We start from the raw sequence: 18,094 nt of genomic DNA on the forward strand, positions 1-18,094 counted from the left end.
CCATTGAATGTCAAAAAGAGCAACTCATTTCAGACCTTGATGGATTGCCTGAGGGACATTAAGGCATGGTTATCACATAACTTCTTACATATTAATGAAAGTAAGACAGAATGTGTTGTAATTGGTAACTCTGGTGTCACTGGTTCTGATATTCCTAGTTTTTTGGCCTCCTACCTGAGGCCTCATGTGAGAAATCTTGGGGTGGTATTTGATGATGCTCTTAAACTGGACGAACAGATAAAGTCTGTAGTTAAAGCCAATTTTTTTCAATTGAGACTTTTGGCTAAGGTTAAACACTTTCTTTCTTTTAGTGATTTTGAAAAGGCAATTCATGCCTTTATTAGCACTAGACTAGATTATTGTAAAGCACTGTATACTGGCATTTCTCAAACCTTATTGTCCGACTACAGTTGGTCCAAAATGCAGCAGCTCGTCTTTAAACTAATACGCGGCGCCATGAGCATATCACTCCAGTTCTTGCCTCTCTACATTGGCTTCCTGTTCGTTTTCGGATTGATTTTAAATTGTTGATGTTTGTCTATAAGGCTGTACATGGTCTGGCGCCTTCATATATTTCTGAGCTTGTGCGCTTTTATACTCCAGAAAGGACACTTAGGTCTTCGAACCAGTTGTTCCTGGAAGTGCCAAAGTCCAGATGGAAACATTGGGGAGACCAAGCTTTTTCAGTTCGGGCTCCTATACTGTGGAATGGTCTGCCACGGGAGATTAGATCTGCTCCGAACCTGTCTATTTTTAAATCACTTCTTAAAATGCATTTGTATTCACGGGCCTTCGACAATTTTATTGATTGATGTATTTGTTTTGACTATGTATTTTTCTTGTTATTTTACTGTATAGATGTGTTTTATCTGGTCTTAGGTATCTTTATTATTATTATTTGTTTATGTTTTACTGGAAAGCACCTTGTAACGCAGGTTTAGAAAGGTGCTATATAAATAAACTTTGCTTGCTTGCTTATTTTGTAATCCCTTCGAATGAATCACACAATAGACTGCAGACAGACAGAAGTGCAGAGTGGGCACGAGGGGCAAAGTGAAAGATAGAGAACGAGATGCAGAAAGAAAAATGGCAAAAAAAGGCTGAAAAAGACAAAAGCGTCTCACACCTACACATAAACCACAGGAAACAACCAGATCATGCATGACCCCCTGAGTTTTCAGAACGGGTGAATATGCCGGTTCTTTGGTTACCTCCCACCAGGCCAGGTCAGCTTCAGCCCGGGTCAGCTCAACAATGTCACCTTTGGAAAGGTGAAGTGGTTGGCCAAAGCCCACGGGAGGTGGCGGTATGCCAAAGTACTCCTGATGTGCCTCCATCTTAGGAAATCCTGAAAGAAAGAGCGAGGAAAATGGAGAGATGTTAGCAGGGAGACCTGACAGGCAAGCACTTTTAATTCCATCACATATTTAATTTAGTCATGAATAATTAGGAGTTTGTTTTGGAGATAAACATGAACACTGAGTAAAAAATGTGCTGTTTAAACCACTATATCATGAATTTCTTACCAATGCTGGAATGTCTGGGGGACCTCTGCGGTTTATTCTGGAGGAAGAAAAGACAGAGGAAGAGGAACAATCAGAACTAAAGTTTGATCTGTTTTAATGGTCGACCAGTATGGGTTTCCCAATCACCTAAAAATTCTCAAAATCTACCCGATTAATTGGCTGACCCATTAATCGTTGATCACCAATCTGTTTGCACAAGTTAAATTAAAAAAAGGACATAAACTAGTGTAAAGGGAGAGGACATGTGCCATCACTTTTACCTGAATGATATAAAACATCCATAATGTAAAAGATAAATGTAGTCTTACCTTCCTCATAGTACCGGTATGGTCTGTAATTTCAAAAGGACAGTCAATGTAATTAACTGAAAATGACACCACATTATGATAATTATGCGGATCAGAAGTAGTATTAAAGGCATTCACATGCATGTGCACAGACCTGAGTTGCGTCCGCAGGGAGGGACTCTGCCTAAACACTCTTTATGTGCAGCCATTTTACACCGAGTGCAGAGATAGCCCTGGAAAAATGTTCCTCTGCAAACAACAGATGGAGATTTAGCCTCAGCAGAAAAGTCTTCCATGCCTTTTTCTTTTGAAATTGGAGCTAAGAAAGAAGCTGAGAGAAACTGCTAGTGAGACAACAGTACCTTAACAGCATCGAGCACACCTTGCAGCAGGTGGTCTCCTCAAAGCAGTTCATCTGGAAGTCATGGTTGTTGGCTGTGGAGTTCTCTGGACACACATTTGACCTGCAACCATAAAGTACAGCTGTCTGGACCAAAGCCAGGGAACCAAGTATTCAGTTTTAATTCTGGCAGGTGCTGTAGCTGGACTTTCATGGAAGCCAAAAGAGCATCTGTTTGGTATTCCTAAGACTGAAGAAGCCAACACTTTACTGCAAGTACATTGCAAGTAGCATAATTAAGAAATCTCTGTTCATTTCCTGTATAGCTGAGCATTTATCAAAACTGTAACACAAAAGCATAACTCAAATCAGTGTCTGTCTAGAGTGACCTAAACTTACTCAGTTCACTTTCTCCTGTGTACATTGCTCTCGCACTTCTAGCTGCAAGGAAATGTATAGCAATTAACTGGAAGTCTAAACATGAACCTACAATCTCACACTGGCTAAATAAAATCTCTAGTTATATTCCACTTGATTCATTGTGAAGAGGAAGACTTCTTGAAAGCATGGCTTCCTCATTTTTGAACAACTGAGTCTCTAGGATTCTAGGGAAGGAGTCTGACTGGAATATATGATACTGGCTACTCTGTTGCTTTGTTATTGTTACTTTGATACATCTTGTAAATTATTTATTTGAAAATGTGTAATTTTTTTTCTCGGTTGTTTGTTTGGGGAAAGAAGAATTTTAAAACTAAAACATCATTGACTTTATACCTTAAGTCCATTATTACTTTTGTTTTTTTAATTATTTTTTTTAGCTCTGTTTTTGTTTTTCATCAGCTCCTGGGTAAATATCTGTCTCCTTAGCTGCTAACTGCTCCACTACTTTCACCAGCTAGTAACTGTGTTTTGTTTGTTTCATGTTTGGTGCTCTGCAGGTATTGCACAGTGGCTTTGTCAGGGCTTCTTTACTGCCTGCTGTGGCTGAAAATATCCATATGAGAGTGGTAAGAATGAACCAGACTGTTAAGATGTGAGCCTGTATACCAAAACAGTGAACTGAAACTCACTAAAAAGCTCCAAGCAAAGGGGAAGTGCAGAGCCTGGTGATACCTCTCTGTAGGTCGTCACTACAAGCAGCTTATGTCACATGATACATCCATTTAATTGATTTTTAATATGAAAATACTGATTATAGGCTTTAGAAAAGTCAATAAAAACAGCAAAATCAGTAAGTTACTGCTGTGCCAGTATGAAATTACTGAATCAAGGCAAAACAACCCTCTTCACTCTAATTTGTGGCAAAGATTCAGCGCATTTCCATGTGTGCATGGGTGTATGGTAACTCACAGAGCCATCTCAAACTGTTCCAGCCATTTCTTCTTCAGTTCTCTGGTTTTGAAGAATAAATCATACCCACACCTCCCATAGCAGTTTAAAAGAAGGAAAAAGTAGGACCACTGTTGACACACAAACACACAGTCAGCCTTATGGACACCTGATGGTATACCTGGTTATCTGGTATAATTGGTGATGTGGTGATAAAGAGTGAAGGAAGCATAGAAGAAGACCTTTTTTTTGTCCTTCTCTCCTGTGGGTTCATCTCGTATCTGGTAGTGCTGTAGTTCAATAATCTCCTTTAGCTCAAAAGTCTCTCCACTCTTCTTCTTGCATACAAACATGGCCTTATCAAACAGGAATGCATACCTGACAAACAGAAAATCACGCACAGATGCAACACAGGCTCAGATCCACGGCATTAACAGGTGACAAGTGCACTGAGACATAAATGACACACACCTGTCCTGTTTAGACTTTTTCTCCGAGCTGCAGATCTTTAGCTCCCCGTCGATCTTGGGGCGACCAAAAAGACCTAGAGACTGAGTCTAAAGAGCAGAGGAGAATACACAGTAAATACACAAAATAACTAGCAAAAAGAAATATATTAAAAAGAAAACAGTGACCTCACCATGTTCTCTATGGACAACTGGAAGGAGGTGATCTGCCTGATGATCTCGTTGTCTCGCTTCACCTCATTCACACACTGCGCCAAGTCCTGTGAACACACACAAAGACAAATGGACAGATGTTTAAATATCATGAATTTAAGAGAGTGACTGACATAAACGCACATACACACACTTACTCGCATGGCATCAAGAGCTATACGGAGGTTGTCCTTTTCTGTTGGGTCAGTGGTGTGTTTCACCAACTCCTGCAAACACACACACACACAAAACACATCAAATTACAAGTGCTGTGTAAAACTGTCTGAAACAGAAAGCTCATGCAAACATACCTGTAACAGCAGGTGATATTTGAGTACTCTCTGCATGGGGACCATCAGTAAATCTCTGAGAGTAAAACGTCCATTATTGGCTCTCTTTGAACACTCCTGAAAAAAAACAAAAACAAAACAGAAGGTAGTGAACATCTGCAGTTTGCTGCAGTTGTGCTAAGAGGATTTCACATGGCAGACCTGCTGGCTAAATTATGTACTGAAAAGTCCACCATTGATTTCAGTAAAATCAGTAAAATCAGTAAAATACTACAAAGAAACTACACTGTTAAATGCATGTTCAGGGACCACCTGCAATACCATTGTAGACCACTGGTTGAAAACCCCTGCTTTGTACTGTTAAAACCAACTAATAATATACTGTATATGTAAGGGGGAGAAATACATTATAATCTATGAGATGAATGTGAAAATGCACTATTTCTGGATAGATTTTAATTACCACCATAGGTCAGATTTTAATGTTAAATAAATGTTCATTATGTGACTTCTCTGCACTAAAGGGACCATCACTGCACACCCAACAGCAGCAGAGATACAAACACTGCAGCACTAAGAACAATTTTCTTGTGCCCAGTTTGTGATTTAACATGTAACCAACTCATATATTAATATTGATATTCTAAATAAGCCATCGTGTCACTAGTATCAATACTTAGTGGTGGCCCAGAAAGCATTTCTGCTGTAGACCGCCATCATAAAAGCTGCAGCTGTTCACAGGCAACCTCAGCCAGCACATAAAGTCAATTATACCCTTTCTCTTATAAATGTTTGAACCATAAAGTTTTAATATTAGTCAAAGCTACTCAAAGACGTTAATGTGGGCCGCACAATGCAGGAACAAAAAACACCAGGGAAGTGGTGACGCCATGTCCATCATATATATGTCAGTGTTTCCCACCATCTCACACTGCCTGTTGAGTTCAGTAGGGCCGGGCTGATCTGGGATGACTTCAATGACTCTGTCTTAAGTTCAGACTGAATTGGCAGAAGTTTGTACCTTAAACTATGAAGTTAACTGCTCATTACGTGTCACTTATGGTATATCTGTCAACATGTAACTTTGAGCGCAAAATCACACATCCCGTTTTTGAAACTATGCATGGTCCTCACCTCCAGTTTCATCCTGACGTCTTCCCTCGCATTAGAAATCTCATCGAGGCGTTTTGTTGCCATTTCCACCTGACTACAGTAACGACCATACAGTAAGAGCCTGAGGGACGGAAGAATTTTAAAAACCAGATTACAACACACATGTATTCGCAGTATTTTTGATAACAGAAACACTGGCTGTGCTATGTACCTCTCCTTGTAGTTAATAAACACCTGGTAGAGATTTTTGGCACCATAACTTAGGATAGAGCTCCGAACCTCCTCCAACAATTTATGATGGATGACAGCCAACTCCTACACACACACACACACAAAACACGCAGACAAGGCTGTTACATTAGGGTAAACCTGTACACACAGCCAGATGTGTAGTTAATCTCCTCCCATACCTTTATATTGATGAAGATACTCTCAATGTCTCCAGACTGAAGAAACCTTTCAAGAGGCTTCATAAAGTGCTGCACAGAAGAGAAGCCATAGATGTTACTGTTACTGTGGCATGTGGTTTGTGTAAAAGCAAGAATATTGAGACTGAGGATGTGTGCACACCTGTAATATAGATTCCAGTGTATCAGAGTATTTCTCTTCTGTCTGTCTGATCTCCTGCAGGCAGCACTCTCGTTTGTCTATGCCAGTCTTCGGCTGCTGCACAAACACACACACAACAAGTGAGATGATATTTAGACTTTCTGCTGCTTGAGGCTGCAGTTTTAGATGTTTTAGGAAGGATTTTGTTCATTTTTCTCACACAGAATACAGTGGAAACTCAAGTCCAATTGATGCACACTGTAAATATCTGACAAGAAAAACTGCAGAAGTGATACAACAATAATTTTATATATTGGAGCTTCCTTAATTTCAGTGGCATTTCCTTAAAAAAAGCATTAACGAATGTTTGCACCAAGGCCACATTTTTAATCCGGACTCTTCTGAAGCCTAATTTACATCAGCCACAACAGAGACTCCATAGCCAGACTGTGCCTAGCTGGGTGACATTTACACACAATGCCTTCCCTAGATAGGGCTTTTGTCTGCAGACGGAGACACCCTGCAAAAATCTCTGCGCAACTCTGGGTGGTTTATCAGTGGTTTCCACCCTGGGGGGGTCATAACATCCACACAAAGTTCCAAAATAAATGTGAGGGCTCCAGGGATGAATAACAGCATAGGAAAGCAGAAATATATTTCTGCTACATAAAATACAATACAATACAAGAGAAGTTTGGCTTTTCAAATACATTTCTCAAAACATGGCATAAAAAAAGTACTTAGAAGTCAGGTACTGTGTAAAAGAGGCACTAGTATCAAAACATTTCAAGTGACAGGCCCACAAAGCTCTTCTACCACGACCATCTGAACCTTCCCTTTAGTTTGAGCTCTAATGTTGTGTGCTGTCCATTTACAGTTTCACGCGGTTCATCCGTCCTCATCAAGTCTTCATAGATTTCATCCCCTTCGTTCTCCTCGTCCTCCACAAAGTCATACAGGTCGTCATCTTCGTCCACTGTGTCACTGATAAACATAACATGCACACATTATTTCCATCCTGATGTTGTTTTGCCTTTGATAATAATGGGGAACCACAAATGTACAAATATTCAGTGAGAAAAGGCTGAGAAGCATGGATCAATCTTTGAAGTTTAAGATTATGATTGCTCACAAAATTGATTTTTTTACCCAGTCCTCTTAACATCTCCTGTCTGTATATGAATGACAAGTTTAAACCTACAGCACTGAAGGCTGATAGTGTGCACATGCAGCCGTACATAGATACAGGTGCAGGACAACAACACCAAACAAAGGAAAAAGGCACGCTATGCATGTATGTGTTAGGGAAGGTGCATCATTGGTGTAACTACAGCAGGGACAGTAGAAAAACAGGACAGGATGGACCCAGGTTCTTTTGTTTTGTTTTTTGGGACTACCTGTCTGCTTACTCAAGTTTATCACCATAACATTTTCAAAACAAACAAACAAAAAATATGCTTACTCTATCTGGTCAGACAGGCCACTGTAGATCTCCTCATCAGGAGTGCATCCTTCCAAAGGAAAAGGCCTGGAGCAGGAAAGAAAGGTTACATTTCACAAATGGTTTATAAAATGTGTCAAATACTGTACACTCATAAACAGTTAAAGAGCCCATGGCATGTTCATTTTGCTCATTTCCAGCCATTTAATGTTTAATCTTGGGTAACTCTAGATTAGCTTTGTATCCCTCATAGCTCCAAATAGTCTGTAATTATTTCAGAGTGATAAAACCAGAGAGCATCTTCCTAAAAACGAGAGGATAGTTCGTAAATGCGCACAACTCCTGTGTTATGTCGAAAGTGAACAGCACAACCAACCACAAGGGCATTAATTAATTAATGTCGAAAGTGAACAGCACAACCAACCGCAAGGGCCGAATTGAATTTCCCTTCCATAGATAGGTAAGCAATGATATATATACTGATGAAAAGAGATGTGGAACACTCTAAACAAAGCAGGTAGTTGAAAAACCCATATTTTAACTGACAAAATGCAGACATAGTAACTTCTCCAGCCTTACAACACTTCTGTCTAACGTTACAGAAACAAGATGTTAACAGATATGCAAGGTGTGTTTTTTGAAAATTACGATTAAGTCCCACCGAGTAGTAGAAACATCATTCCCTTTAATCTTACAACACTTCTGTCTAACGTTACAGAAACAAGATGTTAACAGATATGCAAGGTGTGTTTTTTGAAAATTACGATTAAGTCCCACCGAGTAGTAGAAACATCATTCCCTTTAAAGCTCCAAGGTCGGTAAATCCAAATGGTGGTCGCTGTGTCTTCCCCACACGACCACATACAGTCCCAAAGTAGTGAAATTAATTCCAACAGGTAGCGTAGCACCAACAGCAACATGTATCGTTAATCCGCTGTGCATCACATGTGGCACACTGGCCTCAAGGAGTCAAAACAAACAGATACTGTGCTCCGGGGGAATCCAGAGCTGATGAGCTGGTCATTAAATGCCGCAGGGTCTTCACAGGCTGGCTGCTTGTAGGTGTAGACCTGGTCAGGTAAAACAGCGAGTCCCTGTACAGGAACATTCCCGGACATGCAGTAACCTCAGGCCCTGTATTTTTCTCCAGATCCTCTGGTTACAGTGCAGCAGCAGAAGGTAAAATATATCCACAAAACCAGGCGCAGTCGAAAAATTCTGCTTTTACAATGACACAGTGGATGTCAGGCAAGCTCACAAGTGTGCAAATGCCTGGAGATTATGCCCATTCAAGGAAATCCTTAAACTATCACGTAATACTTTTACTTTGTTAGAAAAAAGTCTCGCAAGTGAGAGTTTGTGGGACTTGTATAAACCAAGTTGCGTCTGTATAGAAGTAATGGAACATAGGTACACCTCAAATTTGAGCTTTATGTCACATCTAAGATGATAATTCACTGTTTTAACATTATAGATAAGTCAGAAAGAGCATGGGCTCTGTTAAAATGAACACATATGTGCTTTCAACTACATTATAAGGTTTGTATTGTATAGTGTAAAATAAATCATTTATCATATGTATGTTTAGTAGTTTAAACACTAAGACCTCCATGCAAAAGAGGAAAGAAAACACTTACTGGAGTCCTCTTTGTAATGCAATCGATGAATGGGACAGGATGGACAACGTGTCGATGACCTGTCGCACACAAACACACAGACAGAGGCACAGAGTTACTATAGTCTATACAGTGTGAGACAGGCTTGGAGAGAAAAACTGAGAAACAGTAACGCTGAATAATTCCCCTCTGACCTGGTTTCACACTGACTCTGGCTATGTAAGCGAAAAATGAAATATCATGATGAGTGATCTGAGAGTGCCAATGTCATGAGAGATATGATTAGAAACAAACACACAGCACATTGTCATGTCTGATTAACACATGTCAGGGAGCTCTAATAGCTCTGCCTAAGTACCATGGACTGAGTGTCACATTTTCAGTGTTTTATTATACATTTTGATATAATGGAAGTTTAGTTCCTTGGACATTTTTACTGTTCACTCTCCAAAATCACATTTGACTCCTGCTTTAGTTGAAACTGTCTCTAGTGTTGCAATGAGAAACATAAAGATTCAAAACATGCCTCCTACTGAACTGTGGTTCTTTTCTTTCATAAAAAAGATGGGCCACTCATTACACATGTTGACGCAAAGTAAATACACAATAAAGTAAAGGGCACATTTCTTACATTTATCTACTGCCGAAAGTTTTTGTCTGATCTCTATTTCCTTCAAAAGACAGAGAAGATGAATGATCTATCAAGAAGTGAAAGTGTGAAGCAGAAGTTCAGAGACGAAACATCTGACTGTACAAATTTACAGCCTGTCTTTAGAAGAAGACTTCAGAGAAATAGTTGAAAAAGAAGAGTGTCCACTGGGGGTAACAAGAGAGCATAGTCCACATAAAACAACGGAAATCTGACAAAAAAAGCAATTGCTCCTGGATGAATGACTGATAACAATCTAACAACTATGGAGTCTGAGTGTCTGGCTTAAATACAAAGTAGACCCAATTGTTTGTTGAAAACAGATGAATAAAGGTGGATAGGATGAGGGAATAAGGCAGTGAAGTGTGTCAAATAAGAACATAACAACAGGAAGTCTCTCTGAGATTGTGACATAGAAATCCATTAATTTACTTTCTGGCAAAACAGGTAGATCAAAAGATCTTCATCATTCTCATATCTGTCTGTTAAATACAAACTACTGACATATATACAGTGGGCATGGCATCACCACGTCTCTCCACTAAGCAAAAATGAAGCCAAAAAAGCATGAATACGGTGGCTGCCATCTTGCTTTTTTGCAACCAGGCTGTGTGCAGTAGTGACCACAAGTGGAGTGACAGTATAGGACTGTCAGTCAATTCAAATCCTCTTTTTATAGCATTAAAGAACATATTAAAAACAACATTACAAGAAATAATACCACTTGTGCACACATCAGCATGATAATATCTACCAAAACCCACAGAAATGACCTCTGGGAAAAATGTATCTGATTTGTATTTTGAGTTTTTAGTTTGGCTCTTGCTAACACGGAGGAGTCGCTATATATGGCCTATACCGTGGTCACAATGGCTTCACTTCTGGGAGCTGTTAGCCTGTCCATCGTTTTTACATTGGATGATATGGACCTACAGATGGTAGCTGGTTAGCTTAGCACAGCATAAAGACTGCCTTCCTGCGTAATACACTTGATACCATTGCCCCTCTGAAAAAGAAGGCAGTGAAACAGAGGAGGCTAGCCCCGTGGTACAGCTCGCAGCTCCGCTCCCTAAAGCAGGCATCACGAAAAATGGAAAGGAGGTGGCGCTCCACTAAGTCAGAAGAGTTTTTCATAGCCTGGAAAGATAGTTTAATAACATATAAGAAAGCCCTTCATAGTGCCAGAACCGCATTTTATTCATCACTGATTGAGGAAAATAAGAACAACCCCAGGTTTCTTTTCAGCACTGTAGCCAGGCTGACAAAGAGCCACAGTGCTGTTGAGCTTAACATTCCCTTAGATCTCAGCAGCAATGACTTCATGAGCTTCTTTACAAATAAAATCACAACTATTAGAGAAAAAAATTGGTCGGACCACTCCCACAGCTCTCACAGATGTGCCATCTACTACAACGTCTTTAGAAACATCTGTAAGACCTCATTTATACTTGGACTACTTCTCCCCTATAGATCTCTCTGAGTTGACCTCAACAATTGCTTCATCTAAATCATCAACATGTCTCCTGGACCCCATCCCGACCAGGCTGCTCAAAGACGTCTTTCCCCTAATCAACACATCCATACTAGATCTGATTAACCTCTCTCTATTAACAGGTTATGTTCCACAGGCTTTTAAACTTGCAGTAATTAAACCTCTACTCAAAAAGCCTACTCTTGACCCAGGTGTCCTAGCTAATTATAGACCAATATCCAATCTCCCATTTATTTCCAAAATCCTTGAAAAAGCTGTTGCAAAGCAGTTATGTGACCACTTGCACAAGAATGATTTGTTTGAGGATTTTCAGTCAGGATTTAGAGTCCATCATAGTACAGAAACCGCATTGGTGAAAGTCACCAATGATCTTCTGCTAGCCTCGGACAAAGGACTTGTCTCCATACTTGTCCTCTTAGATCTCAGTGCTGCTTTTGACACCATTGATCACAGCATCTTACTGCAGAGACTTGAACATGTTATTGGGATTAAAGGAACTGCGCTAAGTTGGTTGAAATCTTATTTATCAGAAAGATTTCAATTTGTTCATGTTAATGACGAATGTTCCACACAAACTGAAGTTAGTCACGGTGTTCCACAGGGCTCTGTGTTAGGTCCAATTCTCTTCACTTTATACATGCTCCCTTTAGGCAATATTATCAGGAAGCACAACATAAATTTCCATTTCTATGCAGATGATACTCAGTTATATTTATCTATGAAGCCAAATGAATCAGGTCAGCTGGTCAAACTTCAGGCATGTCTTAAAGACATAAAGGCCTGGATGACCTGCACCTTCTTACTTCTAAACTCTGACAAAACTGAAGTTATTGTGCTTGGGCCTGAAAACCTTAGAAATCTGCTGTCTAATCATATAGTTACTTTAGATGACATAGCTCTTGCCTCCAGTACTACTGTGAGGAACCTTGGAGTCATCTTTGATCAGAATGTGTCCTTTAAATCACACATAAAACAAGTCTCTAGATCTGCCTTCTTTCACCTGCGCAATATTGCAAAAATCAGGAGCATCCTGTCTCAAAGTGATGCTGAAAAACTGGTCCATGCATTTGTTACTTCCAGGCTGGACTACTGTAACTCTTTACTATCAGGATGTCCCAATAGTTCCCTAAAAAGCCTCCAGTTAATCCAAAATGCTGCAGCAAGAGTACTGACAGATATTAGCAAGAGAGATCATATCTCTCCCATATTAGCTTCTCTCCACTGGCTCCCTGTAAAATTCAGAATAGAATTCAAAATCCTTCTCCTAACATACAAAGCCCTTAATGACAAGGCTCCATCATATCTTAAAGACCTCGTAGAGCCTTATCATCCTAACAAAGCACTTCCTAAGTACCTTCCCAAAGTGAGTAGCAACATGTCTGTACAGATTCTTAGTCATCCAGGTCATGGTAAGCTGAAAAAACGTAGAAAAAATCAACTGGTAGGTAGAAGATGTTTCATGTTCATTTTTGTCCAAATAGAACACCCCTCACTAAATGAGGGTGGTGGACTAAGACACAACTTTTCACCCATCTACAACTCTGTTTTGAGATCTCTGCCCAAACATGCCCACCAGGACAACAGGCGTCGGTCCACAGGTGAGGGTTCAAAGACAGGTAACGACGCTCACCAAAACCGGACCCTAATGATTGAGTTGTTAGAGGACATTGTGGGCCACCAAAGGACTGGAACACCCAGGGTGATAAATACCTCCTGCTCACCACCAGTTGGACAGAACTGATGAAGCCTCTTGGATGAGAGGTGAAACGTCTTCTACCTAAAACCAAGTCCAGTTGATTTTTTTTTTTTTTTTATGTTTTCAGCTGTCAGAGCTCAAATGTCTGGAAATCCAGTCTGCATAAATAAAGTGTTAAACCATGTGAGAAATGCTTTGCCTGAAACTTCTGTAGTAGAACAATCCCCTGTGATTTCAGCACCCATCACCGAGCCTTTGTTGGGTTTTCCCTATGTAATAATATTGATAACAGTAAGGTCTAGACCTTACTATGTAAAGTGTCCTGAGATGACTTTTGTTGTGATTTGGCGCTATACAAATAAAATTTGATTTGATTTGATTTGACACGGGGGAAAACAGTTACATGTAGCTTGGCTCCATCCAAAATCCACCTGCCAGAGCCTCTAAAGCTTAGATTAGTTTTGCCTTTTCCTCCTTCCAGTTTCTGTGCTATTCTAAGATAACCAGCTGCTGGTTGAAGGTTCGTGTTTAACACAGACAAGAGAGAGGTATCAATCATCTCATCTGTCTTTCTACCAAAAAACAAATAAGTGGAAGCAGAATTCATAAAAGCGGACATAACCATTCCTGCGTGATTTTATTCTGATGATACCATCTCCATTTCTGAGGCCAACACAGTAAAGTAGAGTAAATGTGGTTCCTCCGTAACATCAGTAAACACTCATCTGTGGAGGAAAGTACTGTACCAAAGTACAATGCTAACTTAATTATTATTTTATGCACTTTACATTTCTACATTTGAAATGGAAATATTATACTTTTACGCCACTACTTTTATCTGTCAGTTATAGTTATTTTATTTATTATTTTTCAGATTTTATATTATGAACACATGATAACCACATAAAATACAACACATTGTTAAAGTTTCAGTGTGCGGTTCCTGAACGTTTTGGCTTGAGACCCTGAAAATGTAGTGGTCCCTCATTTTTACCTGTTCTACCAAAGAGACATTTCCTCTAAACTTCTCATAAGATTTAATTTAATTAACTGTTAGTGGCCGAAACAGATAAAATTATCAAAAAAAAAGAAAGTACAATACACCTTCAACGTACAGTGTGCCACTTACTGTACATGGGCCAGTTTTCTCAGATATGATGTTTACATTTGATAAAGTCATTTATTTAAATTTTGATTTCAGGACTTGTAATGGAGTATTTTTACAGTGTGGTATTACTATGAAGCAAGAAAAGCAGTAAGTGAATGCTGATTTTACCACTGTAAATGGCACAGTATAGATTGCAACACAGCTGTGTTTACTTCAGTTCAATGAAGTGCATGACTGCCTGGAAGCAGTACCGTGAAAGGAGAAGCTCAGTGACAGGAGCACCCTATGTAAATGAGACCCCAGAGTTGGGTTCAGGATCAGGGTTCCTCCTCCTGTTGACTCATTTGGTTTTTTTTTTATCAACTCTGCTTCCTCTTATTTTGCATGCACATTTCAAATCTCCTGCTACTCAGTGTTGTGGCTGCACTGCACTGAAAGTGAAAGAGAACTGAGAAGTACTGAATTCTTGCCTTCACTTAGCCGCTTCAATTAGAAAATCACCATGCTTCTTCCTGTTAGTGGTATGTGGCTGTCTGTAAGCTGCAGTGTGGAGTCAGGTGGAATCTGTTCATGCTTCTCACTTCAACTGTAATGACTAGAATATAGGTACACAATGCCATAATCAATGCACTGTATTAGATGGATGGATACACAGACAGATGTGGCGATACCTTTGCAAAGTCTCGAACATCAAACAGGTCAAAGGCCTCAAAAAGTTCACTTTTCTTGAGATGAAACCTCTCGTGACAAACCCCCAGGAACGTCCGGATATTTTTCAGGCAGAGGAACTAAACACAAAACAAATGAAAACAAATATTACATTACTTTAGTGCTGAAACTGTTAGTTAGTTCAGACAAGAAAAAACTCTTCAAACTACGCCTTTGTTAAAGCAGTTAGTTCAATATTGACAACAATCCTCATAATTTAATAAAACTGGCCAAACATTTCACAATTGCAGTGTCTCACATGTAAGAAGCTGCTGCTATTTTTATTTTATTTTACTGTAAACTGAATATTTTTATGTTTTGGACTGTCAGTCAGACAAAATGAGCAATATGAAGACATGTCAGATTTATTTTTTAACTTGATATTTTGTCACAGTATACTACTACTACTAACAACAGAAGACATATTTAACATATTTGATAGACACTGCTGAACATAGTGAGTTCAGTATTGTTTATCATCCTGTTACTGTGTTCAGTTAGCAGATGATTAACTTTACAGAATAACTGCAGAAGGCACATACACAGAAACACAATCAGCTGCACTAGAAAATGTTATCAAAGTGTATGTAAATACTCATCTGCCACTAACAGACCACAAGAAAAGTGATACAAATGTGGCACTACAAGAAGCAGTAGAGAAGGCAGAGCACTGAGAGCAAAGTGCAACTGACACGGTGGTCAGACGAATGCCATTTTACACAACTTCCTGAAGAAGCTCTTCTCTTTCTCTCTCTCTCTCTCTGCTTCTCTATCTGTTCAGCAGTGGATAATGCGGAACTCTAATTTGAGAAAAGGGGAAACGTTGAGTTCTGGCTGATACTGCTGCACACATCACATCACTTCTTCAGGAATTCATACAGGCATTTACATGTACTAGCCCATGTAGCAGTAACTCATTTTGTAGTAAATCTTATTGCAAGCGCACAAGGAAGATCCTCTACTTGTGTAATGTCACTAGGTGTGTGTGTGTGTGTGTGTGTGTGTGTGTGTGTGTGCTTGCGTGTAGACAGCAGAGTGGACCCCTGTTAGTCACTGGTGGTTTCGAAACCACACTTGACCTCACGGGATTTCCCAAGGTTTCACATCACACGTGCAAATTAGCACTGGCACACACACACAATCACTGTATCAAGGTCTTCCCATGAGAGATTTAGACCAACCATGTGACCACATGACAGCCTGGTATTGCCTGACTCTCTTGTTCTGTCTTTCCCATGTCTTCATCTCTGTCCCATCAGGTACAACCCATCTTATTTTTGTTTCCGTCAATGTTTGATTGCGTGTTTGCACAGGATGATACAGCAACACAAGAACAGATTTGAATAAAGTTTGATAAAAAGACTGGCCAGGATCCAAGCAACAAGTCATTTGTTTCTGGTGTAGATCTGAATCTAAGTTGACCCAGGAATAAAAAAAAAAAAAAAAGATAAAGAGTTAGGGAATATGCTGACATTTTGGGGAAAACCCATCATTACAGGCATCGTGATGCATCAGTTTTCTCATCAAAATCTGGGCAAGAATGTGCAAACATGTAGTTTCCCAATTGTGTAATTATTCCTTCAAATTTGTAAGATAAGACATTTTCGGCATTTGTCCCTCTACTAGACTCCACTGATTGAAAGAAATCTGTCATTGTATATCACTACTTTGCAAATAAATGATATAATGATTCTTTTATTACAACTATAAATGTAAGCTGTCATAGATGTACAATGCTAAATGCTTTCTGAGGTCAGTAACAGACAAAATGTACTTGATAAGATGTTTGTTTGTTGCAGGGTACTCCCTCTCTGAACACTTTCCAGCTGTTGCTTCTCCATCATCCTCTCCTCCATATTCTACACACACTCCCGGACGTGGACACATATAGATAGATATGTCCTATGGACAGCCAGGGGACTTCAGCGCTGTCTGCTGATTGCTATGGAAACCTATCAAAACGCCCTACGGAAATGAAGCAAGGAAGGGTCTGCATGTGTGTGCACTACCTGGGACATCTGTGGACGCAGGTTGATCTCTTTCAGGTTGACGGCGTGAGGTAGCAGGTTGTTGAGCAACTGGCAGAGCAGCACGCCATCTCTTAGAGCCTGAGCCAGGTCGCACACCTAGCACCACACACAAAGAAAATTAAAACTGAGGAAATGGGAACTGTGTTGATGTGCAGGTGTGTGCATATATGTGGCACAGCTGACTTACCTGTGCGCCCTCCCATGTTACCCGGTGGTTCTCAGGAAGAACTCGGCAGTCAATCAACCACATAGCACACTGCCGCCACAGTTCCATCTTTTCTGAATAATTACAGAATCAGAATAGATATCAATGGCAGGTATACTGTAGATTAGATAAGCTAGATAAAGGTGTTGTCATTTGTTGAGTTCACACTGAATAGACATGAGGTGGGTTCAATGTCTGAATTCACACATACAAAATCCTGCTGAGACATATATGAAGTATCTCTGAATCTCACTTTGTCACAGAGCATTCTCAGTAAAAACTTACTCATAGAACGTATTGAATATTATTTAATCAGTCAAACTAAATCGGTAGCAAATCAGTTGACCTACAGTCTCCTCCTGTCCTTTTGGTAAATTACTTAAACTTGGTAACATAAGAAAAAGGCCACTGCTGCTAAACTCTAACCCTAACTCAACCAGAAGACTGTAACTTTCAAAGAAGTATTACAAGCAGCTCTCACCCTCAGTAGCTTGTCCTGGCAGTTCAGTGTCTTTTCTTCTCAGTGTTCACCTCCTCGTCTTCTTTTCAGTATCTCATTTTCAGACTTCGGCGCTCTCGTTCTGCCTTTCTTCCGTGGTGGGTGTTCTGCAGGGCTGCACTGTGTCGATGGCTTTTAACTTCATCCCGCAACTTCCTTTTTCCTCTGACGCACCCTCATGCAGTTACATTCACACTCATAGCTTCACACACACACACATATATGCATACACACAGACAAAGGAGTCAGCAGTGCTGCTGCTGCTGCTGCTGCTGCTGCTATGAGTGGCACAAGCTGATGAAAAGAGCGTGAACTGTGAGAAATGGAGTATGCAAACCCATGCAGGGGTTAGTCTGTATGTGTGTGTATTTGTGTGAACAGCACACAACACAAGCTAATTAAATAAATGCTGTGCAAAGTCAACCACAGCATTATTTAGACAGCCCCTAAACAAACTGCTAATGTGGTTATATAACCTTGGTTCTCTTTGCATACTTTTGAAGTTTGTGGTAGTAATAAAAATTTAGAGACATCAAGTTTCTTTACATAATGTTTTA

General features: G+C 39.9%; 1 protein-coding gene across 1 annotated transcript in view; it reads right to left on the reverse strand.

Annotated features, from left to right (window-relative positions):
* Nucleotides 1–17,763, reverse strand: part of vav1 (vav guanine nucleotide exchange factor 1) — a 28,030-nt gene extending 10,267 nt beyond the window's left edge. Inside the window, exons 1-22 of the mRNA XM_020622754.1 lie at nt 17,520–17,763; nt 17,021–17,112; nt 16,813–16,929; nt 14,767–14,883; nt 9,172–9,230; nt 7,556–7,621; nt 6,969–7,077; nt 6,115–6,210; nt 5,955–6,023; nt 5,756–5,859; nt 5,566–5,665; nt 4,453–4,548; nt 4,300–4,368; nt 4,123–4,209; nt 3,954–4,039; nt 3,725–3,860; nt 3,504–3,613; nt 2,176–2,277; nt 1,968–2,062; nt 1,835–1,857; nt 1,527–1,563; nt 1,212–1,348 (exon numbers count right to left, since the gene is read on the reverse strand). Coding sequence (XP_020478410.1) covers nt 1,212–1,348; nt 1,527–1,563; nt 1,835–1,857; nt 1,968–2,062; nt 2,176–2,277; nt 3,504–3,613; nt 3,725–3,860; nt 3,954–4,039; nt 4,123–4,209; nt 4,300–4,368; nt 4,453–4,548; nt 5,566–5,665; nt 5,756–5,859; nt 5,955–6,023; nt 6,115–6,210; nt 6,969–7,077; nt 7,556–7,621; nt 9,172–9,230; nt 14,767–14,883; nt 16,813–16,929; nt 17,021–17,107 — 1,902 coding nt within the window. The 5' untranslated portion in view covers nt 17,108–17,112; nt 17,520–17,763. The remainder of the gene's footprint in view (nt 1–1,211; nt 1,349–1,526; nt 1,564–1,834; nt 1,858–1,967; nt 2,063–2,175; nt 2,278–3,503; nt 3,614–3,724; nt 3,861–3,953; nt 4,040–4,122; nt 4,210–4,299; nt 4,369–4,452; nt 4,549–5,565; nt 5,666–5,755; nt 5,860–5,954; nt 6,024–6,114; nt 6,211–6,968; nt 7,078–7,555; nt 7,622–9,171; nt 9,231–14,766; nt 14,884–16,812; nt 16,930–17,020; nt 17,113–17,519) is intronic.
* Between the last annotated feature and the right edge of the window lie 331 nt (nt 17,764–18,094).

This window comes from Monopterus albus, unplaced genomic scaffold, assembly GCF_001952655.1.
Source record: "Monopterus albus unplaced genomic scaffold, M_albus_1.0 scaffold288.1, whole genome shotgun sequence".
Classification (NCBI taxonomy): domain Eukaryota; kingdom Metazoa; phylum Chordata; class Actinopteri; order Synbranchiformes; family Synbranchidae; genus Monopterus; species Monopterus albus.